Source organism: Athene cunicularia (genome assembly GCF_003259725.1).
Source record: "Athene cunicularia isolate RWA chromosome 9 unlocalized genomic scaffold, athCun1 chr9_part1, whole genome shotgun sequence".
NCBI classification, from domain to species: domain Eukaryota; kingdom Metazoa; phylum Chordata; class Aves; order Strigiformes; family Strigidae; genus Athene; species Athene cunicularia.
Window position 1 is genome coordinate 10,714,585 of NW_020799110.1, and position 23,752 is coordinate 10,738,336.

The 23,752-nt window shown below is 53.1% G+C and overlaps 1 protein-coding gene across 9 annotated transcripts; it reads right to left on the bottom strand.

The window, feature by feature from the left end:
• Positions 1-374: 374 nt before the first annotated feature.
• Positions 375-13,703, bottom strand: DVL3 (dishevelled segment polarity protein 3). Of its 9 annotated transcripts, none has more exons than XM_026855053.1 (17): positions 13,679-13,703; positions 13,166-13,235; positions 9,164-9,285; positions 8,649-8,755; positions 7,919-8,054; positions 7,559-7,652; positions 7,088-7,157; positions 6,662-6,801; positions 6,388-6,464; positions 5,889-5,956; positions 5,478-5,528; positions 5,194-5,343; positions 4,224-4,355; positions 3,802-3,969; positions 2,989-3,201; positions 2,317-2,715; positions 375-1,860 (listed from the first exon to the last, which is right to left on the bottom strand). In XM_026855053.1, coding segments are annotated over exons 1-17 (2,031 nt in total). In that variant the 5' UTR covers positions 13,681-13,703; the 3' UTR covers positions 375-1,828. The 9 variants fall into 9 exon arrangements, with proteins under 9 accessions (XP_026710854.1, XP_026710856.1, XP_026710852.1 ...); XM_026855055.1 differs by having other exon boundaries at positions 5,266-5,343; positions 5,844-5,956; XM_026855051.1 differs by having other exon boundaries at positions 5,844-5,956.
• Positions 13,704-23,752: the final 10,049 nt, after the last annotated feature.

Sequence of the window (23,752 nt, forward strand, 5' to 3'; positions counted from 1 at the left end):
GCGCTGCCGGTCCCACGCACCCGCGGGGTTCGCTCCCTTCCCCTCCTCGCAAGCGCGGCCGAGCGGAGCTGCACCAAGCGCCGGAGCAGCACCCGCTGTCAGATTGATTCCTCCTCCGACGGTGTACCCGTGGGGAACGGGAGACCCCCAGGAACAGCGAGTGCCCGCGGGCAGGCCCCGCACCGGGGAGCGGCGGCAGCGGGAGGCCGGGCCGAGCCCAGGTTGGGGCCCTCGGCACCCCGGGAAAACGGTCTCAGGTGGAAAACAGGCACAGGGTGCTCTCGTCCCGCTGGGAGTAAAAGGCAGGGCAGAAAAGAAGCAGCTGGGGAAGAGGGGAAAAAAAAAACAACACAAAGCAGGAGTCCAATAAAACTATGTTTATAAATAAAAACAAGGAGATTGGTTTTGTTTGTATAAAACCCAGCGGGCAGGGTAGGGCAAGGACGTGAGCAGTGGCCAGGGAGGCTGCTGGGTGGCATTAGGAGAGGGGGGATAGGCGGCAGCTTGTTGGAGCCCAGATCAGGGGACAGGCGGATGGCAGAGCAGGCGCAGGGCAGGCTGACGGAAAGCCGAGGCTTTAGGGAGTCACAGGGAGATGAACTGATGGCACATGAGAGCTGGCAGAGAGGTTGTAGGGGCAAGGCAGACCCCCAAGGAGCAAAACACATCTCCAGCATATAAAAACTGCAAACGTGAGAAAGACAGGAGGCAATGCCTGAAGAGAAAGCCATGGCGCGGCAGTAGGACAGGGTGCCAGCACCGACGGGAGCAGGGTCGAGTGTGTCTGTACTGTACCGTGCTTGGCCCTGGGCATGGGGAAGGGGCTGCCCCCAGCCCGAGGCACATCTCTGAGTACCCAGAAGAGGAATGAAAAAGGGCAGGGAACGCCAGAGCAAACAGACCCAACTGTCCTGACATATCTGCGGGCATCGAGCCCAGAGGCCACAGTTCAGGCTGCAGACTCCCTCCCCGGAGAGCTCATGTTGCTGCCAGGTGCTGTCGACAGCGCGGAGGAAGTGGGACCATCCCACCTTCATCCCAGAGTCTCATCCCTCCTGGCAGCCAGGCCAGCAGCGCTCCTCGTCCTGGGCAGAGTAGGAGGCAGGCTTGGGCCCTTCACAGGGCAAATACAGGGGACCTCTATGTTTCCCCAAAGCATGAAAGCAAAACAGTTTTATCTCCATCCAAGCCCTTGAAGATGTCACACTGCTGAGTGTAACAGCAGGAGGGAGAAGGCCACAGCTGCCACCAGCAGCCCCAGGCATGGGACAGCCCCTACAAATGGGACAGGCAGCGGTATGTCGCAGGCAAGAGGGCAAAAAGGAGGATAGAGGGAACAGAACTCTGCCCTTAAATCCCCCCCAAGTACTCAAGGGCAGGTGCAGGGCCCCGAGTTGTGCAAGACTGTGCAGGCACCCACCACCACTCTGGGCTGACTACAGAGGTACAGCCCCAGCCCTGAGACTCACAGCCCAGGCAAGGTGAAGGAGGGTCCTGCCCCGGGGCAATGCCAGGCTCAGACCTGGCCCAATGTGTGGGCAAGGGAAGGGAGGCAAGAGGGAAGTGGCAGCATCCCTCCACTCCCCAGAGGCACTGAAGCCCTGGAACATTCATGCATTAGCCAAAAGGCGACTACAACGGGATTTAAAACACATATATAAGGCTGGTCCCTGCTCCCCTCTCAGGGCTGCGGGAAGGGCAGGGCGTCTTCCGCAAAGGGGAGGAAAGAAGCCATCTTCAGCGCCATGCGTGCCCAGCGCCCCTGGAGCTCCGTGTCCTCCTGTCGGGCCACGCCATGCTCCAGCTCTCCCCCCCACAGGCGGCAGGCTCAGAGAAAGTCAAACACCCCGTAATTCTTTGCTGCTTGACAGAAGAAACACAAAAGGGTGAAAAGAAAGAAGAGATGTTTAGGGTGGAAGGACCAAGGCAGCAGTGACACACGGGCAAGCAGCACAGGGCGCTGGGACGGGTGCGGATTAATGGGGTTAGAGAGGACGGCAGGAGGGAATTACCATTGGCAATACACAAGTCTGGTGGCAGGATGGGCTGGCAGCACCCAGCAGGCCTGCCAGGCCCGTCCACCCCGCTCGAGGAGGGATTAGAATCGAGGTTTAGTTCCATTTATTTTTTTTTCCCTTTTTTTCTTTTCGTTATCAAGACCAAAAAAAACAAAAACAAAAAAACAAAAACCCAAAAAACAAGGGGTGAAAGCCAGGGCTGGTCCTAGGAGACAAACGACAGGGATAGAGGGGAGGAAGGAGGGGCAGCAGACAGACAGGGGACGGGCGCTTCACATTACATCCACAAAGAACTCACTGGGGTTGCCCATGGCCATTCGGAAGGACTGTCTACTGGCTGTCAGTTCGGGGGGCACAGAGGCCAGGTCACGACCCGGCGGCGCCCCGGGGGGCCCCATGGCTGAAGGCGGTGGAGGCATCAGCAACATGGGGGGGCTGAAGAGAGGGGGGAGGCCGGGCGGCCCATACGACTGCTGGCTGTGGTGGCTGCGGATGCTGTGAGCCAGAGAGTGCTGGCTACGCTGGCTGTGCTGGCTGGCCGGCACCGAGCGCTCGCTGGCCGCGCGCTCACGTCGCATGCTGCTTCTCGTGGTGTGGTCCGACTCACTCCCGCTGCCACCTGACTTGGACTCCCCGGTCTTCTCTCTCTCCTTCCTCCTCTCGCTGCCGCTGCGATTGGAACCGCTGCTCCGGCTCCCTGCGAAGCGCAGGAGGCAAAGTTAGGCAACAGCTCAGACAAGCCATGAGGAAAGGATGCTCCTCTAGCCAAGAGAGGACTACAGCATGCTGCAGCACAGCCGTGCTCCCAGCCTACTTTCAACTCCAGATCCCACAGACCTTCTGAGATGGCTTTTGCCCTGGCTTCCCCCCCTGCCCCAGGACCTTGCCTAACCAGCCTTTTCCTGCTGCTCCCCTGTCCTGAACAGGGCATCTGCACACCCACAGGCATATTTTAGTCCTTTTCACTCACCTTCACTGTGCTGGCTGCCTGCACTGCCCCCTCCGTAGCTATAGCCTGGGTCAGGGAAGCCGGGGTGGGGGTTGTATGGATGAGGTGGTGGATACTGATACGGGAAAGCCATAGGCCAGGGTGCAGCTCCTGGGTGGGGAAGTGGAGCCAAAGTGTCCTGATCAGAGGCACCACTGGAGCCATCGTGATCGTGAAGAGAAAGATTAGCCATGTCTGCAAGAAAGCAGAGAAGAGGGATTAATGCAAGTGGAAAGACAACCACGTGAGATGAAGTTCCCTCTCTGCCCCTGCTGATGGACAAGGACCAGGTATAGAAGGAGACACAAGTTGGCACTCTCCCTGATAGACAGCACAACCATTTGTGCTTCCTGGCTGGAGAACAGCCAGGCTGTGTGAGTCCGAGCTGCCGTCCTAATACAGAGACCAGCTTGGTGGGAAAGGACCACATCACAGCTACAGCTCGCCCTGCTAATTACTTCCCCCCATCCCTTATTTGAGCAGAACCCAGTAGTCTGAGCACCACCCCCTTGCAAGCACTGGAAGTTCAGAGCCTGAAGACTAAGACTCTGCTGTGGCCGCCTAGGAGAAAAGATCACATAATAGGTGACACTGACAATGCTGTTTCCAACTTCACCACTCCAGCAGCACGACAAAGCAGCTGAGATAGCTTGTTAGAGAGTGATGAAGGGTGTGTAGAACAAGAGGCCCAGCCAGATGGCAATGGCTGTATCTATGCCCCCATGATGTCATCAGGGCTCTGCAGGACCTCTACCCCTCCCATCCTCTCCCTCCCACCCACACCAAGTGTCATACTTCCACAGAGGTCCCCGAAGATGTAATAGCACTGCTCCGAGAAGGTGATCTTGTTCACGGTGTGTCGGATGTAGCCAGCCTTCAGCAGATTGCTGGCATATTTGCGGGATTCACGACGGTCTGTAAAGCCCTCCACATGGTGATAGAGCCAATCCACCACATCCGAACCTGCCACCAAACATCAGAGTTAAATACAGCAAGAGAGGAAGACAGCTGCCCTTGAGGCAGTGGGCCAAACTGGAGCCACAACAAAGAGGGCCAAAAGGTGAAAAGGGACTGCATGGCCAAAGGTTCAATTTGTGACTCCGGCCTGTTCAACAATTAGTTTGTGGTGACAGAGATGCTCCCTTGGGCATCTGCTTGGAAAACAGGCCACTCATTGCCCTGTCCCCTCTTTTTCTGTGGACAGCACAGTCTCTTACCGATGAAGGCATTGGGGATGGTGATCTTCAGCCACATACGGTCACGCACCTCCAGGCCTGACTCTGGTGAGGCCATGGCTTTGACAATGGTGGCCATGTCACTGTGGATGGACAGGTGAAAGTCATCGAGGCCTGTGGTGTGAACGAAGGAAGGGATGCAGAGGTGAGACAGGACAGAAAAGACAACAGGGCCATATGGAAGCATCACACACAGGAGGAATGGGCCAGGGAACAATACATTGCAGACAGCCTTGGGGCACATGCTGTGTAACTCCCCTTCCAGCCTTCACACATGTTACCCGTCACACATCAGCCATTTCCTCTGTGCAAAACCCAGGCTAGAGTTTCCTTCTTTCCAGCCAGTCCCAAGCAGCTGAGATCCAAAAGCCACCAATTGAGCCCACACAGGCCAGAAAGATAACCCTCTGCTCCTCACAAATTTACAACAGACTCCTGACTTTTTGCCCCATTCAAGCTCTCCAGACCCTTAGCTTCAGGCTCTGTATACTAGAATCACCCAAAAGCTTCAGAATGCAAGTAAAAGAGCCCTGTGTTTAGCAGGATCCTGCCCTACTTGCAAGGCTCTTTGCTCCCAGTTGCCTCCTCTCCTGCCCTATCTGCTGGGAGGGCAACTGCTCCCAATAAGCTGAATCCCTCTGCCCCACACTCTCAGCCACTAACACTGACTGCCCTGAGCCTTTCCTCTGCACCTGCCATAGCTCCTGGATTGCTCCCAGGCTCTCCTACTCTGCTTATGTAGAAGGCTGAAAAAATGTGGTATTAATTCACCCAGGCAGAACTCCCACTGATTTAAGTGCCTGCCTGGTGAGAGCTGCCTCCCTCCTAGTCCCTTGGCAGGGCAGATCTTGCCCATCCCAGATGTCCCCAAGCAGATGTATTGCTCCCTTTACAGCACAGTGAAGGCGAGGAAGCCGTGCAGTGGGTGGAGCACGGAGGCACAAGGACTTACGTTCGGTCTCTGGGATGGAGCTGGTGATGGAGGAGCTGGTGGAAGTGATTGTGCTCATGGATGGACTCATACCGTACGCTGGGTAGGTGCCAGTCATCGCTGCCGTGTGAGACACCCAGGCTGCCGGGTCGATAGGCCGGATGGGCTCACCTGCATTGAAAAAAAAAAAAAAAGAAAGAGTCAGTCAGTAGCTGTAAGAAATTATACCCTCATCAAACGAACCTCTGGGGAGGGACAGGGACTCAGCACAGCCCATTCCATCCCCAGCATCTGCCGGGACTCACCCGGATCGGAGCATGGAGAGTCTGGCCCAGCCCAGATCCGCTGGGGAGCAACTGGGAGAGAAAGAAGAGAGGGAGGGTCAGCAGGAGAGGTGCAGAGGGAGAGATCCCCCTATGGCTCAAGGAGGGGTTTCTCTTTCCTCTGGCGCCCCGAGCAAGTGACCCCCCTGCCCCAGTGAAACGCGTCCCCAGCGTGATGTGGGAAGGAGGGCTGGGCTTATGGGCATTTTGGCCTGGGAATAGGACATAGCAGCCTCCCAAGAGGAGAGCTGAAACCCCATCAAACCCCAATTCAGTGCCACATGGAGTCACACACACAGGGGAGGAACAAGACAACAACCAAGTAAGTGCTTAAGGCAGGGCTCTCACATGAGCTGGGCACCAGCGTTAAGGGTGGGTCAGCTATCCACTTACTCCTGGGTAACGAGAAGCAGCCCCGAGGGCTGGGGTCCCAGCACTTGGCCACCGTCAGGGTGATGGGCCTGCAACAAAAAGTCAAGAGTTAGAACAGGAGCCCAGTGGCACAAACCCCTGCGTGACGGGCAGATGCTGTATGCTGGCCCTCTCCTGCCAGGCAGGGAGAAGCTGCCAGTAAAGTGTCCGTGTCTCTCTTCAGCTATGGATTTTCTTAGCAGCGTGGACAAAATTATGTGACCCTGCTGAGGGTTGTTGATGACCCTAATGACACAGCATCCCCACAAAAAAGGGGCACAGACCCCAATTCACCAACATTCTGTTGGCTGCAACTCTTGCTTTGGGCATGAAAACCCAGGAATCAAAGCAACATCAGAAGCCTAACTTCTGAGCTTCTGCAGAGTCACTGCCAGAGGTGGCTGTAAGACATGACTCACATCCCAAGCACACGCCATACAGCTGCCTGTGGAGGCAAGGAACAACCCAAGCAAGTACTTACCCCGGCTTATGCACAATTTCCCTCAGCACCCGCACAGCATCATCGTTGCTCATGTTCTCAAAGTTGATGTCATTTACCTGCAAACAACGCAAAGAAGTGAGTCCCAGAGATGTGACCAGAGGCTGAGCTCCCCAGTCAGCTCAGCAGTGACTCAGCTTCCCTCTTCCAAGTGCAGCTTCCTGGGTTTAGCCTGCCAAAGTGCACAGGGAGGCTTCTGGGTCTTTTCTTACTGCTTTCCCAGGCCCAAAGATGGAGGTATGTGGGCGTGAAGTACCTGCAAGAGCATGTCTCCTGGCTCAATCCTGCCATCAGCTGCCACAGCGCCGCCCTTCATGATAGAGCCAATATAAATGCCTCCATCCCCACGCTCATTGCTCTGTCCCACAATAGAAATGCCCAGAAAGTTGTATTTCTCTGCAGGGATGGAAAGAGAAAGGTAAAGACACCATAAAGCACAAGCAGCCCTGACCTCAGATGAACCACATGCTAACAATGGTCACTTGTACTCGTGTCCCAGAGAGATGTCCTGGGACGCAGAGCAACTCTTGAGATGCCAGCGCTTCAAGACAAGACACTTTCCTACAGAACCCATCTCCTCACTCCTCCTCGCATGTTCTCTCTTTGGCCCCTCCCCAGTTCCCTCTCTGCCACCCGATTTGCTCTGGAAGGACTGTAGGTTCCATGCACAGCACCCACTCACCCATGTTCAGTGTGACCGTGATGATGTTCAGGGACATGGTGGAGTCTGTGATGCTGCTGAAGGACGATGACTGCAACATAAGTAAAATCTGAGATGCCCTCCTGTGCCTTGGTAACATTCCCAGCCCAAGCTCCCTCCACTTGTGCTTCCTGCCGCCACTCCCTGTGGCACCACAGCCACCACCCACAACTCCAGCCTTATGCTGGGAGCTTTACAGAGCCAGAGGGCATCAGTCACAGTCCTTATGACCTCTCCACAGTCTGGACGAGGTCTGTGGCCCCAGGTCTTGAGGCTGCATTGGCTTGGGAAAGGTTTACAGCACTTTATGAAGTCTCAGCACTTGAACACCACCTGTCCCCAGCTGTGCCCACAGCAAACACAGCCTAATTCTTGATCAGCCCTGGAGCACTGAGTGGGGAGACCCACCAGGCACCCACCTTGCCCTCCCCAGGAGACCCAGCCCCTGCGTACCCGCTCAATGCGTGGAGCCTTCTGTTTCCGCCGGCGTCGCTTGTGCCTCCTCATTAGACGGGAAGCACTGCTTTGCTCTGTCGAACTGCTAAACCTAGAGACAAAAATCAAACGTCAGCTCTTCTGCTGCCAAAATGGTGGCTCTAGCAGCAAGAGAACCAGAGAAATGGCACAGGGAATAGAGGACTGCAGGAGCAGAATGTACACGGGGAAGAGAAAATAGCAGAGGGGGCTACTGGGTGAGGCTTGAGACAGAGGCAAGGACCCTGGAGCTCAGGATTATTGTGCCCTACAGAGGCATCTCTCTGTGCTGGGAGGGAGGGGGAAGCCAGTGTTACTCCAGGACCTAAGATGTCCTACCTGCTGGTGGAGTCATCTTCATCTGAATCGAAGAAGCTGGTGGTCTCCAGCTCACTGCTCATGAGCGTGGAGGAGCTCTCGTACCCACCCAGGTCTCGGCGTCGCTCTCCCTTCACTGTACCATTCACCCTGGGTGCTATGGAAAGACAAGGCTCAGTATGCTTCAGACAGGCCACAGGTGAACACCTCCTTCCCCCGTGCAGGGACCAAGACAACCTTCTTAGAATGAATCTGGCAAACAGATAACCCCATCTAGTGCCGGCCAGCTCCAAGCCCACCCTGGGATCAAATCCATCTTCTGTGGGATACCTCTTCTACCCCACTGAGGGGTAGAGGTATGATGGACTACTAGGAACAACGCTGCTAAAGCCATGGAAGACTCTTGCAGCTTGTGTCTTGGCAGACCAAGGAGCAGCATGGAGTGCCAAGGCTATGGTGCACTTTGCTTTTCGGCTAAGGAGGACTGAGGCACTGCTGCCTCTCTCTCCTGCTCTTGAGGCTTCTACAGTAGACAGCTCCTTTGCCCCCAAAGGTTCTGTTACCAAGCTCTGATGTAATACAGGGGTTAGCTCCTGCCTCCAACACGAGGCTATGGCCTCACACCACTGAACAGCCCTTCTGAGCTGGGAAGGTTCTGCAGAACAGACAGAGCTGCCCCATGTCTGGAGCTAGTGCCCCCACCCTGCCCAGCCGTGCCCTGCAGAGCTCTTGCCACGTTATCAACACTCACCATGCTCAGGCCCATCTTTCCGACGAGGTCGTTCCCTTTGTGATGACACCACTGAGTCTGTCTCTGTCTCATTGTCCAAGTTTTCTCGACTCCCCCCAGTGTTAGGGCTGCGATGAGATAAAAGAAACAAAATACGTCCAACAGGGAACAACTTAAGCGGGCTCTCTCTACCTCTGCGCTGGCCAGCTTGAGCCTCCAGCCATCAGCTGTCTCCTCCTTGAGAATCCCAAACAGAGGTGGTGGGGAATAACCATAGCACATCTTTAAGTGCAGGGAAAAGGACTGGGGGAAGCTGTGCCAGCTCTTTGCCAACTTCCCTGCACTATTTTCAGCATGCCCTTGCTTGCTGAATAATGCAGCTCCACTTCGAATATGTTCTCAGCCCCATCCTCCTCCCCTCTGGCTGGCTGCGATCCCTGCCAATTTGGGTAGGAGTGTCCCAGTCCCTGGTCTGGATTTACACCAAAGTCACTGTGGGCCCCTCAGAAACCAGGGTAGGTGTCCCAGTAACTTACTGGAAAGAGGGGGGCCTGGAGTCTCCAATTCCTCCCGTGCGCTCCATGGAAGGAGGCAGCTCCGTTTGGTTATCGGCACAGACTGAGCCAGCATCTGAATGGGAACCCTCTGCAGACACCAGCTGGAGGGACGAGAGACAAGAGAATGAAATGGCTGAGGCACTGGGAAAACGTTTAAAAGAGTGGCCAAGTGAGCTGGCCAAAAGCCTGCCTGGCACAGGATCTCATCTCTGACGGTGGACAACAGCAGGTGCCCAGGAGCGGGTATGAACAGGCCAAGCATGTAGCAACACTCCCCCTCAACACCTTCCCAGACGCCGGCTATTTGTGGCTCAGGAATTCCTGACCCAGTGGTGAAGTCGGGGTGGCTGACAGCCCTGCTTAGAGACTCTGACATCATCTGCACAGCACACCCACGCCACACAATTTTTACACTCAGGTAACCTTTAGCACATGTCCTACAGCAAGGAGAGGATTCCCCTAGTTGTTCTTACATCGGGAGAGGCAGCTACCAGTCATTCCTTTTCTCAATTTTACCAGCCTCTACACCTCTGCCTTCAAGATGTGGGACCGAAAAGGACTTTCACCTTCATAGCCCCACAGGAGCTGGGGGTAACAGAGCTCAGGGCTGAGGTTGGCTTTGAAACAGACTCCAACATATTCTTTTTCTGTCTTCCACACATACTTTGCAAACTTTCAGGTTGTGTCTAGCTAATTGGCTTGGGCACAACCTCCAGCCAACCTCTGGGAAGCTCAACACTTTCCCCAGCACAAAAATTCAAGAAAGGGTCAAATGCCAGGAACTCTTTATACCAGCCATGCTTTGGGGCAGACCAGGGACACCTACATCCATGCCCCTGGCTCTAAGATAAAGCATCAATTTCAGGGCTCAGGGAATGAGGTGGAGCCTCTCCTGGGAATAACGAGCTTGCCAGTGGGATGAAACAGGATAGCTCACAAATAAGCTCAATAGAAAGTGGTTTCCCCAGCATCACTCCCTATCCAGGTTTGTGCTTTCCTCACTTTCAAGCTGCACTGAGCAGGGCTAATCCCAATAGGACTGGGCAGGAAAGCAACAAAAAGACTTTCTGTTGCAAGAGACATTCAAGGATCCCCAGAGCAGAGGTGACAGGGCCCAGAAGAGAGTCCTGCCTTGGCCAGGAAGCAAGTCCCCAGGGACCAGCTAGAGCTTGCAAGCAAGGGAAGATCAATATTCATTTTTAAGTATTTTCTAATGTGCTTTTCATGTCTGCCCCACACCTGTCCCTTGCACAGACAGCATGGGCAAGCAGGGGGGCTGGTGCTCTCCCAGTGTCAGGGAAGGACTGCAGGGCCCAGTGCCTTGATAGGCCCCAGACAAAAGAGGCTGTGGGTCAGCCTGGAGCCAGTCCAGGGAGGTGAGGAGACCAGGGCAGAGGACAAGCCTCAGCCCATGTACTTGAACCAACTGCCAAGCCATCAACCACCACAGGAGAGGTCTGATCTAACAGAGGTGAGGGATGCCCCACTGTGAGTCAGGACAGAAGGATCATAAAATATGGGCTGGAAAGGAGCTGATCGCTGCTGCCCAAACCATAAGCCAGTGTCAATGCAAAGGCAGCTCTGCTGCTTGCCAGTGAGGGGACTACATCTGCATGGAGGCAGGAGCAGACGTCAATCCAGGTGCTGGAGGCACAGCCCATTTACACAGGTCTTGAGCACCTCCCAGCATCACTGATCAAACACAGAGCAGTGCCCTGCCCACCTTCAAGAACTCGGAAAACCAGGACAGAAAGGGGGATGGACTCCACAGATCATCATTAGGACAGGGGGAGAGGGGTCTGCTGCCAGGGAGGCAGTGGGAACAGAGACAGGGATGCAGCCATGGCAAGAAAGACAGAGCAGCCCTGAAAAAGCTGCAGCCAAGGCAGCAGACAGGGCAGAGAGCACCCTGGGGAGTCAAAAGCTGCAGAGCCCGTCCCACAAGCCCCAGGACAAGCCCAACGGCTCCTGCTCTCGCAACTGTCTAACCAGCTCTTGTCTCACACTTGGCTCAGCTTCCCTCCCTCCAGCAAGCCCCAGGCACATGCCCGGCTCTGCTCCCAGCACCTTCCTGGTGACTTGTCTTCCCAGGACACATCCCACTCCCTGAGATCCACATCTCTGATCTCGAAGCCACTGTCCAGGAGCACAGGGGAGAAGAGATGCTGGAAGTGTCCAGCATTACCTAGGGAAAAGTCATATAATGCTCTGTGCTTGGAGATCTCAAGACAAGACCAGGCAAATAGATCTGGACAGAGGGAACTAGTCACAGGCAGCTGTCAAACAGCAGTGAGGAGAGGAGGGCGGGTGTTCCCAAGCAGTGGGACTGATGCTGCCTTCCTCTGACACTCCCGGGGCTGAGGTTTCCTCCAGGGAAGGTTTTGATAACCACCCTGCACTTTTCCTGCCTCTTGCACTGTCATGAAATATTCACTTGGATCCAACCTCCTGTCTTTCCCCCTAGCTAAAATTAGTACCAAGTTCCTAAAATAGCCTTATCCTGGCCTGTCTGGCAGAAGCAGCAAAGCAAGTGCTCCCCCCCAGCCCCCAAATCACCCATGGACAAGAAGATTCTCAGCAGAGATAGAAAAAGGGATCGTCAGTTGTGAATAAAGGTCACTGAGAGCCCCATCACCCTTCACACACAAGAGCTGGGAGCGGTCCTAACTCCAGGCACAAAATCCCTGCAAGGAGCCAGCACACCAGCGCAGCAGCACCGTGGCCTGGTCACAGCAGACGGAGCCACACCAGATCCGTGCTGCTCACACTGAGCAACCAGAAAGCCCCTGCAAGGAAAATCAGCAGCTGCATGGATGCGTGGACCATGAGGAAAAGCACACCAGGTAAAAAAAAGAGCAATGGAAAGGGTTCAGGGACTCTGGGACTCCTCAAAAAGCAGGGGAAAACAAAAGGCAGCTGGAAAGGGAGGCGTAGGAAGATGTCTCGGGGCAGATGCAGCAGTGTCGGGGATGGTGGCCAGGAGCTGGCCGGGATGTTTGCCAAGGGGCCCAGCTAACCACTAGAGGGAGGACAGCAGGGCCTAGCCACCGGCTCTTTGTGTGGGAGCCCCCCATGCACCCCCTCGGGGAATGGGCAGGACCCCACTCCGCCACCCTGGTCAGCATCCCAGCGGGAGCCAGTCTGTCAGCAGGGCACCCACCTGCCTGGTCCGTCACCTCCGCCCACCCTCCTGAAATGCAGTCGCTTTATGGGCCCCCAGCCGAGGCCTAGCTGTTTGGTGCAGGGATAGAAGCAGCATTAGGTCTGACTTAGCCTAATTTGCTGAGGGTTTTTACTGTTTAGGGGCTATTTGGTGGCCTCTGGAAAAAGGCACTTGGGTCTTGGTTCTGCTCCTGGCATAGATCCACACACTCCCATCAGCACAAACTGCAGCTCAGCAGAGGGGAAAAAGGGATAGCTGCCTATGGGGACTGAATACCCCTCTCCCCCCCACCAAAAAACCCAGAGGGTCCCCTTGGGGGCAGAGGGAGGCATGCGGGCAGGGGACAGCATGTGCATGGCATGGCATGGAGGGAGAAGCTTGTCCTGCAGCTGCCCAGGCAGTACCTTTAGTCGTCAGGGCACTCAAATCCAGTCCGCTTCGCCAGCACTAAATTCACTTAAGCCCTTTGCGCCAGTCACCGGAGCAGGACTTTCCTTGGAAAGCTGACCCTGCCATAGGGGCACACGGGTTACGCTGCAGACAGGCTGGGACCACCACCTCTGCCAGGCATCAGTTACCACGGGCTCTCCAGAGAGGCATCCCACATCGTCCCCAGCACGGGGGACCCGGCACCACGCAGTCCCCTTTCCAGCTGAGGGATTGGAGCGTGGCAATCCAGCTCATCAGCTTCGTTAGCAGCCAGCACACCGACAGTATGGAGCGGTCCCCGTGCCTTACTTGGCACTATGCAACCAAATGGTGGTTTTCGGAGAGGGCAGAAACAGGTAGTGAGATACCGAAGCAAGAAGCTTGCTTACCCACGACACCACCCGGCCGTTGAAGCAGGGAAGCTTGGCATTGTCATCGGAGATCTCTTCTTTCACCACCCTGCAGAGAGGAGAGGAGGCAGTCAGAGCTAGGTGCAGGACTGCAGAGGACAAGGAGATTTTCCCAGGTGGGTGTTTGTACCCTGCAACAGGCAGCCCAGGCTTGCGGATGCAGCAGGCAAAGGACCGGCAGGTCCCTCCCGGCTACAGCTTCCTGTGCTCACAGCCATAACTGGCAGGCTGGAGCAGAGAACACAAGGGCAGAACAGGCTCGCCTGTGTGCATCCAGCAGTTTTATCCCCTGATCTACATTTTAATCAGTCAAAAAAAAATTCAGATGCGTATTTCCACCAGTTCACTTATTTCCAAAGAAATACATAATTTAAACCTCTTTATAATGATCTGAAAGAATCACAACGTATGCCAGAGATTTCTAATAGATGAAAGTGAAATACATTAAACATGCTGTCTCTCAAATGTTACTGTTGCTTTTTAATTACGTACATAATATTTCAACATCACTTCAAGCTTTATAGTTGTGCCACAATGTCATGTTCCTGCATTACACAAACAGCTATGTTATTATCCGTCTTCAGAATGGAGGCAGCACCAATAATTTTTTTTCCCCGACAGTAAACACATCAGTTTTCTTTGGAGAGAAAATTTATTCTTTCTATTTTAAATATCACTGGGCACCTAAATACCTTTTCCACAGTGAATCTGCAATCAAAACAACTTGTAAAATCACCAGATTCAATTAATACCATCTTTGATAAATCAAATTTAATGGCAAAATAGGCTTCAACAAGCTAATTTTCTTTTCTACTCAATCACAACATTTTAAGCACTCTTATTTAATACAAAGACATCTTACAAGTAGTTTACGATATTAATTTCCCCTTCCAAGCTATATCTAAGGTATCTTGACAGTATTGTACTTAAAAAAATAATGTAGTAACTAAACAGTGAATAAATTATGTTTGGAGAGGAAAAGAATCCAACAGAAAAAGAACAAAAGAATGAATGTGAAACCTAGGGAAATTATATATTAAAAAGCAGTAGCTTGTAAGTAACTAACAGAGCACGTAGAGGTGGGATTCCATCAACAGTTCTGAAAGGTCCCCAGACCAGTCCCCAACTCACGGAGAATCGAAGAGGATGCAAGCGTGGGACATGGAGCTGTGACCCATTGCCCCAGACTGTCACGCAGTCCAGGCACTGCCATCAAGTCGCAGCATGTTGGGGCTCGGAGAAACAGGTACTCTGGGCTCCTGGCTGCACTCCCCGGTGTGCCAACTGTCCAAACCGTCACTGAAAATACGACGGCAAGGCTCGCCAACACTTGCAAGGCATCAGCAAAAGGCAAATGAACACTGCTAGAAGACTAAAACCTGGGGAGCAGGCTCGCTCCACCCTGCCAGCTGTGCTGGTTGCTCCAGTGTCACGAATGCTCAGCAAAGGGCTGTCCCACAGGGTGAAAGGCAGCACATTGCAACGTCTTTGCTGGCATTCACCATCCCTGCCCAAACTGGAGAGCCAGCAAAGGCACTGGACAAATGCTACCCATCCCCGGAAGGCACAGATGAAGAGGTCACGGTCTGAGCAGTCTAATCCACTCCCAGGATGTGCATTAGTTCTTCTTGCACAGATGGAGAAACAGGAAAAAGCAGGAAAGGAGCAGCAAGGATGGATTAAGAACACTGCTGGATTAATGCTTTTTCAGCATGCCCTGTGCCAGCCACTGCCCAAAGCCCCTGCAGCCCAGACAGTATTCCCCAGGACCCGTCCCCTTTGGTGACCACGCCAACCCTTTCCAATGCAGGCAAGTTGTCTCCTCACTTTCCAGCACACACACACGCACCCTGGCCTGGCTGCACTAACATCCATTCATACTGTCGCCAGCAGCCTGGACTTCATCCAATTCCTAGAGAGAACTTCAGGCAGAGCCAATTTTCAGTGCTGCATGCTGCCTGCTCAGGGACACACAGCCCTGCCTGTGGGTGAAGGGACAGGATGACACGTTTGCAGGGTCAAGGTGACCAACCACTATGCACAAATGAAATATTCCACTTTCAGCGGAGACAGAGGAAACCAACCCCAAGACACCCCCCACCCCCCTGCCCTCAACTGCAATGCCTGGTGGTGAACAAGCTCCCTCTGTCCTGAGAGCTGGTTCCTTGTCGCTGTTATTACCCCACTGCTGCCCCAGACATCCCAGGGGTCAGCTCCACCCTGGAGCAGTTTGCTCCCTCCCTCCCTCCCCAGCCACTACATTATTTATCACTATTTATCACCCAGATGCCAGAGCACAATGGATTATATATTTAGACTCTACAGAGGAAAAACTGATAGTACTGGAGTCAGGCGCATGCCAAGGAGGAATATCTCTGCAGTTCTGCTCATGCCTGTCATCCCTTGCACCATCCCAGCTATTCATGCACTGCATTCCTCTCCAGCCTCAGCCCTGAGCTGTAGCCTTCCTCCCCCCACCTCTCACCGCTCTCTTCAAGTCACACTTCTCACACGAACAAGGCCGCAGGTTCACATCAGAAGCCACCAACTGAGCAGCCTCTGGGGGAGCTGTGAGCAGTGCCACGTTTCTCCTCCGCGGCTGCACAGGGAGGCAGCCATGAGATGAAACTGTCCCGATCTGCTGGGAGGGAAAATCATCCTGTGAATGTGCTGAGAAGAGCCCCCAGCTGATGGGGTCTGAACCTGGTAATCCCGAAAGAGCAGACCCAGAAGGAGCTCGGGCTCTCTCAGTTCTGTAAACGCCTTTCCTTTTGGCAGGAGCCACCACATCCCAGGGAAAACATCTGCCCAAGGCTGATTTCAGAGGGACTGCTTTTAGTTTACCGTCCATCAGGGCAGCCCAGTTCCAGATTTTCCCATGTTTAAAGTCCTGCTGGGGGCTGGGCACAAGACAGCGGCCAGGAAAACCCCCCTTCTATGGGGAGGCCACCCAAGCCTGGCCCAAGCGAGCGTGGGTCCAGTCCCCTCAGCTCTGCGGCTCTGCACGGACAATCGCCCTGCAGCCCAGGTGCTCGCCAGCCCCCAGCCCATCCCCAGGGCCAGCAGACATGCTGTGGCCAAGCTGCAGGCTCAGCGCCTGGCCTGCAGGCCCAGCGCTCCCCGGCACTCATCTGCCTTGAATTTTCCAACAAAGAGACCTGCGGGAGGGAGGAAGGAGGGAGGAAGGAGGGAGGGAGGGTTACAGGGGAGGCAGGCCGAGTGGGCGGATGATTCAACCGCCATCCCCAGCGACACGGGGCCAAGCTGGGGGGAGGAGGAAGGGACGAGGCTCTGGCTGCCGCAGGAGCCCGGCTGGGGTGTGCAGAGGGGGCTGCCAGGGCTGACACCAGCACCACATCTGCTCCCATGCAGCTGGGGGAGGGGAAGGGGCAGCCCCAGCAGCAGGGAGGGAAGCGGAGGAAACCCAGCTCCAACCACGGCTCCATCCCTACCCTCCCACCGGCTTCTTCAGAAGAGCCGGCAGACCCACTCCCCACGGCCTGGGAAGATGCCACGCTCCCAGCTTCCCTCCCGCTCCCTGCCGGCGGGAGCAGCTGGCAGCCTGGAACAAGGACACAGAGGCAGGCGAGGGACAGGCGGACAGACACTGCCTTCTCCAGGGAGCCCCAGCCTGGCTCAGGAAATTAGAGGGTATTTTATATCACAGAGTCATGTCCTAGGAATGAAGGGAAGGTGGGGAACAAGAGTGTGCACACAGGAGAGGAGGCAGGCCATAAAACCCAAGCCTCGGAGACGGCTGTGTCATGTCAGAGACCCCGGGCTGCGCAGACGTTACCAGCGCAGCTGCTGTGCTCCCAGCCTCCCCGTTTCCCCTCGGTGGCCTCCAGCCTGGGCAGGCTGCAGATACAAGGGAGTTTCTAGCTTCAGCCAGCTCTGGTCTCTCCTGAGCGGGACCCGCTAGCCACAGCAAGGTCCCAGCGAAGAACTCGGATGGAGTAACACAAACCCAGCAAAAGAAGTAAGCCAAGAGGCACAGACAAAGGCTCCAGCAGAAGGATTTGAACCTCAGATCTGGATGCAGGCTGGAGCTCAGCAGCGATTGCTGCTCATCTCTGGCAGTCCCATCCCCTAACTTGTCTATCTAAGGGCTCACAACGGGGAGGATACCCAGAGAGAAGCACTCACGGGATGTGGCAGTGATCACAAAAGCTGAACCTGGTGTTGGGGGGTCAGTATCAAGAAGGGAGGCAAGGGAAGGGGACCCCTCAAGCGTGTTACGACAACTTGATGGCCAGGATGAAAACGAGTCTGTTACTAGGGGGGGTGCAAAGGTTGAGAAGACAACTGAGCAGTAACAATTTCACACTGAAAAGATGTCAAGCTAATAGAACAGATGGAAAAAAATAAGAACTTTTCCTTCATTCAGTTCAATTATTAAGAAGACAGACCTTTACAGAACAGCAACATTTTTTCCCACATTGCAAAGCCCAGAAATTCATTGTTAAACTCAATCTTCTACTACAACCTTCCAACAGCACACAGATTAGGTGGGTCATCTGCTGACCTTAACAGCACCCAATCTCCCAGCCTGCAAAAGAAAAAAAAGAAACAACCACAAACCCTAAAAAACATCAGGAGATGTTTCTACCCAATAGCACAAGCTTCAGGAATTTACACACCAGAAATGTGATCTCATTTTTAAGACCTGTAGCACACACCCCTTAGGGCAGGGATGACTTGTCTCCAAATGATCGTATAGATTAATAACGCTTCATAGAAAAAGGAAGCACCTCCATGTGTTACTATCTAAATGGGAGCATCTCCTAGCTCCAGAGCAAGATCCTACTCAATTCTACAAGATCAAATTCTGGGGCCACAGGGATGAGCTCTGCAGCTACTTCACCAGAAGGGAAAATTGGACAGGGCAATTCTCTGACAGAGTTGGGATTTCAGATGGGAAATGCTCACCTGTTAGACTAAGCCCAGACATGACATGTACGCTTCCCATGGGGATCCAATCCCCCCAGGGGCTACAGGCCCATCCGAAGTATACACACGCCAACGATCACACGTGTATCGGCAAGACCTCGGGCTTTGCAGGCAAACAGCATGCATCAAACAGGATTAGAGGATTTGAGTGCTCTGTCTTTGTAAGCCAGGGAATTCTTCAGGTCTTCCTCAACATATTTTTACCTCCTGTGTGAGGAGTACAACATAGCATACAAATTGCATGGTGCACTGGGGTGAGAAGGGCCCTCTGAGTGTAAACAGAGACTGTCACTCTCCCATTTATTTCCCTCTCGATCCCCCAGATGGGGTATTCTCTACTGCTCCTCTATGCTGTAGCACAGGGTGAAAAGCAAAACATGTTTTTAGGTGGGTTTAATTGTCAGATCCTCCTCCCCAGAGGAGCTGCTGTCCTCCCATCTACCCCTGCACCTCGTGTGAACGTGAGCTCCCTTGCAGCACTGTCATTACCTGGGGTGTTTTTTAAGAATCAAGAAGCACAAACCAGCTGTCCTGCTAACACAACGATAACACAGCTCCGCATTCAAGCAGGAGAGGCCACCTCTGCTCTCCTAACAAATCAAAGGAGCTTTACAAGGATTCTTCGGGGAGCAGGTCACCCCATTTCAAGCTACTACCCACTCTCCTCAGGAGTGGAGACATCGTGACCATGCGTGAAAGCACAGGAACAGTCTTTTTTGTTCTCAGGCTGTAAACTACAGTCTCCCTCAGCTGCACTCACCACTGCTGCCCAACGGCTTTCTGTGCTTTCTCCCTGTGCTCACTCAGGCAGGAGCTGAACAGAAATTTAAGATGGCAACTGTTCTCCCCAAGAACCTCTCATCAACACATCTGCAATCACTCCACTGGACATACACCAGGACAACCACAGCCCCCTGTCCAGGAGATACTTGGCTCCAGCTGGACCCGTGCTCAGTCCTACAGGCATCACTGGGTGTGAGATGACAGAGGACAGACCTCCTGTTCATCTAGTCCAAAGACTGGAAAAGGAATGGCATTTGGGAACGAGCCACCCGACCTCACAGGCCTGCCCAGGAGCTGCACTTATCAAAGCAAAGCTACAGACTTTGATTTCGGAGTGAGTCCAAGAGCCCCAGCGGCCCCTCCCGCCTTGATCTCCGGAGTGACCATCTGGCTGCAGCACTGCTCTGCAAACAAGCCCAGCAAGCCTGTCCTCTGACAGGAGGAGGAAGCTGCACTAGGGCTGCAGGAGGCACCTCCACACTAATTAATCCTGCCCTGCCCAAGTGATGCTTCCAACCCCCTGAAGAACATTTAGACATCATCAAAGGAAGCATTCTCCAGGCCCCCGAAGGTTCAGTGACACTTTGAGTCTCTTTGAATTGGAAATCAGGACAAACGGGAACTCCCAGCAGAAGCCCAGCCAGGCTCTTCACCCTGGTAGCTCAACTTCAGCTCCTCAACAGCTCTAAGAGCTTGCACAGCCCAGCACAAGGATACAAGTGCAGGGACTCATTGTGAGAAAGATTTGAGGTTAAACATCTGCAGAAATGACCTTCAGAGAACAGAGACAAATCCACAGAAATATCCACAGTGACCAAAAGCTGGGCTTGTATTCAAGGTGGGATAGGAAACAGGCCCAGAGAGGCCCCAGCCGAACAAAGACATGTGTGTGAGACAGGGTAAAATCCTGATGCAGTTGCTATGGTTGATATTAATGTTGAGAAATAGCAAGAAAACTGGAGGAGGCTTGGTCTGCTGTGACACTTTGCTCTGTTTGGATACAGACAGCAGGAAAAGCCCACAATGCAGAGCTGCAACACAGCAGCTCCTGCAGACAAAGAACAAGGGGTTGTGCCAAGAGGTGGAAAAAGCACTTACCCAGCTACTGCTGGTAGTAAAACACAAAGTGCACAACACCACCTTACCAAGAAGCTTGTAGATGAGGTGTCTGGGCCCCACAGGGAACTCCTTGCAGCTCTCCACAGAAGTCACTCCCTCCTTTCTGGGTTGGTCAGAAAGGCAAGAGTCTCCCTTGCAATGCCCAGGGACTTCATGCCAGTTAATAAGACAGTGAGGAGCTGTAAATGGCTGCTGGGGGGATGGTGTGATGTTAGCACATACACAACAGTCAAGGGAGAGGGCCATGATGCCTGTGAAGGCTTGCATGCACCATGAGGAGCGTAGGACCAGGCCTTCCTTTTCTGGCCCTCAGCTGAGGGACGCCAAGTCAGTCCTGCTTTTTCTTAACAGCAAGCAAGGCTCCTGCCAAGAAAGCGCTGCTGCTGTGGAATGTGCTGGGCCAGCAGTACAGCTCATTCCTGGAAAAGCATCAACTCAGCGGGAGAGCAAGGAGAGAAGAGGGGGAAAACGGGAAGAGGGGGAGGGTGGGAAACAAAGTCTGAAAGCTTGAACTTCCACACCTGGGGAGGCAGGGAGCTGCCACAGAGCAGTGTGCTCGCCAGCACCCCCTTGTCCCAGGCTGCCAGCACAGCAGCCCTGCCCAGCACCAATCCTCTGCTCTTGGAGCACCTTTCTGCTGGCCAGCCACCTCCAGAGCAGGTCTGGGAAGGCAGACCGAGGCAGATGTCTGTGGGGAGGAGTGAGATTCGTTTCCCCCATCATGTTAACAATTAATTTGTATTTAATGACAGATCTCCACTAGGAGATGACAAAGCAGCCTCCACAGATGTCCTGCCCTCAAGACAGCGACCAGCTCACATTACTCTCCTAGCACAAACAACTCTGCAAGAGTCTCCCAAGGAAACCAGCCCAATCTACTACTGAGTGGGAAGGGGCCTTGAAGTGTAACAGGCTCTAGATAGATAACTGCACCTATTCTTCACATCCAGCTGGGCTACCATCAGCAACATGTCTGCTAGCTGGGTCTGTAAGACATACAGAGAACCCCTATAAAACCAACAGAGAGTTAATAAAGCTCAAAACTATGTTCCACCACAAAACATTTGCCAAAGACAATGAGAAGGACTCACGCAAAGAAAAGCCTTTCAGAGTCACAACAGCTACATGGTGGCAAAGAAAGAACTTTGTTCCCAATCCCAAGCTATTGCAGCACTCCAAAAAAAGGGACATCCTACATCCCTCTAGTCCTAAACTGCAGGAGGCAGCAGACACCACGAGGGGCCTACATGCTTGTAAGGACCATTTCTGACCATCGCTGGGACAGGGATGCATGTTCTTTCTCTTCCTCACCTTTGGGCCCTGGATAATTTTTGGTGCAACCCACAGTACTCAGTTCACTCTCAGATTGTCAGCAAGCCAGGAAGAACACCAATCATTTAAATGATCACCTCCTACACAGGTCTATCAGTAGACAAAACCAGTCAAGGGTAGAGGAAGGCTAGCTGTTTCACCTGGTCTCCTGCTTTTGATGGTGTGAGTGCAGGGGATGGTACAAGAAATTCGCTGTACGAAGGCAGTGAATAAAGTACATTTTTGTAGCCTTTTATATATTTCAGTTATTTCAGCTACTACCAGTCTTCTTCACCAAACTCTTTTCAAGATGCAGGGCCAAGACCTTGAAGAATACAATGATCAATCTCCTACCAAGCATCCTTTACCAGGCCAACCAAGCTTGCCCTCCGGCTGTCACCCAGCAAATAAGCAAATACTGTTCAACTGCTGGGAAAAAAGAGACAAGAAAGATGCTCCAGTCCTAACCAAACCATGGATGTGCTGGTACACAACTCAGCCAGAGGTCCAGAAAGCGGATGAGAGCCATAAAGCAGGAGTCAATCAATTACTGCAAATTAAAAGAATCTGATTAGCCAAGAAGCAGGGAAAATATGAGCTGTCTCCACTGTGCTGCTGTTTTACTCTCAGCAACAAATATACTAATTTCTTTTTCCTTCCTTTATGAAAGCCCTGGCCCACAGGACTCCTGCTGACACCTGATGGATGTTCCACTGGACAAAGCAATACCTAGGCAGGCAGGAGACCATCACCTACCTAGGACTCCTCCAAAGGACCATCAGGGATCTACTGACACCAGGTACAGGCCATGGTCTTGATCTGGAAGGCAGGTGTTTTCTACAAGCAGTCAGGCTTTTCTGTTTCAGCAGCCCAGCTATAAGGGATGACTGGCATTAGTCCATAGTCTGTATGAGGTGCCATGTACAGAACCTCATCCAGATCCTACCAGGACTCACCTCTACACCAGGATCAGCAGCCTTTTCAACAAGAGGATAAGTTTCCCCACAATTTAGAAGAGGACAGTGCAACAGCAACACAGCCCATCTCTTCAGAACCAAGTCCAACCCAGAGCTGCTGCTCCTCTTTGACACTGTGAACTCCCGGGCCTGACCCTTTTGCATACCATTCAAAGCCTTCCCACCTGCCATCTCTGACAACTGCACCAAAGGCTGGATAATGGCCAGTGACCCTCAGAAGTCACTATCACACATGACATGAAATGTTTCTCTTGTGGAGGGTCTCAAAGCCACAACTACCTACTCACAGGTCCTTCAAAGATTGAGAAGCACAGTGAAAGGCAGCACAACCTGTTTGCAGTCTGTAAATATCCCATGAGCTTGGTAACTGTGTTGAACACATTAACTATTCTCAACGGCAGCCCAGAAAGACTCATCACATGTTATCACTGCAACAGGGCCATTTCCCATGTCTGTGGATCTGCTGATAAATCAAGTTGCAACAAGATCCTGATTTTGAGCTTCCTAATTATCTGTGATACTGACATCGGTTCCCCTGCAGCATGTCTCCTTCAGCCAGATGTAAAGCCACCACAAGCACTTTGTGCCAGCACCATGTGTTGACCAACCAGGAGCTCACCTGGTTCCTGCAGATAACACGGCCAGTCTCCACCTCAAGTCTACACATCTCACTACATGGGAGAGCATGTGCACTGTGCAGCTTCCTGCTACCACAGCACAGGTACCAACTGCACCAAAGGTTATGTTGTATGAAGGCACCAAAATATTTTCAGTGTCCCACGCTGGCAATATTTAAAAAAAAAAAAAGACTGCTGTAGTAGGCTCTTGTGTTTCTATGTGGGGGAATCAGAAGCACAGACACGTCAGACTCAATGCACATACCCTGTATAGATATTACATACCTCTGCAGTAAATTGCAGCTGCCCCAAGGAAACCCAGACAGAGCATACCCTAAACTGAAGCAGATTTTGCCAACCCAAAATGCCTCTACTGCTTCCAGGATGCCTGGGCAGTGAAGAGTCTTAAGAGTTTTCCCAAACAAAACTACCTTTTGGCCTCAGCTGAAATGAAACATTTTCATTCTGGAAGGAAAATCCATCTCACAGAAGCCCCTTCAGGACCCAAAGGTGCATTTACCAGCTCCAGGTCTAAGGCAACTAGGAGGTCTGCCATAAGGGACTCAGCTGTGCAGGTAGATCCATGAAAATCCACCCTTCTCAGAGCTACAAAAGCCAGTAAGAAAAAATTCAAATGAACACAGTGCAATGGCAAGACTTCCTGCATTAAACCCCTATACGGTTTTCCAGTACAGCACAGCCTCAGCTGGGCCCACAGGCAAATCTCTTTGCAAATGGCACTAAAATACTGGTTGAGCTAGGCAAGGCTGAATGAACTGGGACAGCTTGTTAGCCATATGCAAACAGAA

Bases quoted from the DNA above. Each gene is read 5' to 3' on its own strand.
- DVL3 (XM_026855051.1), bottom strand. The intron at 7,158-7,558 runs GTACGCAGGGGC...CTTATGTTGCAG, and splicing joins AGGCTCCACGCATTGAGCGG to TCATCGTCCTTCAGCAGCAT. The intron at 3,970-4,223 runs GTAAGAGACTGT...GTTTGGTGGCAG, and splicing joins CATCCCCAATGCCTTCATCG to GTTCGGATGTGGTGGATTGG.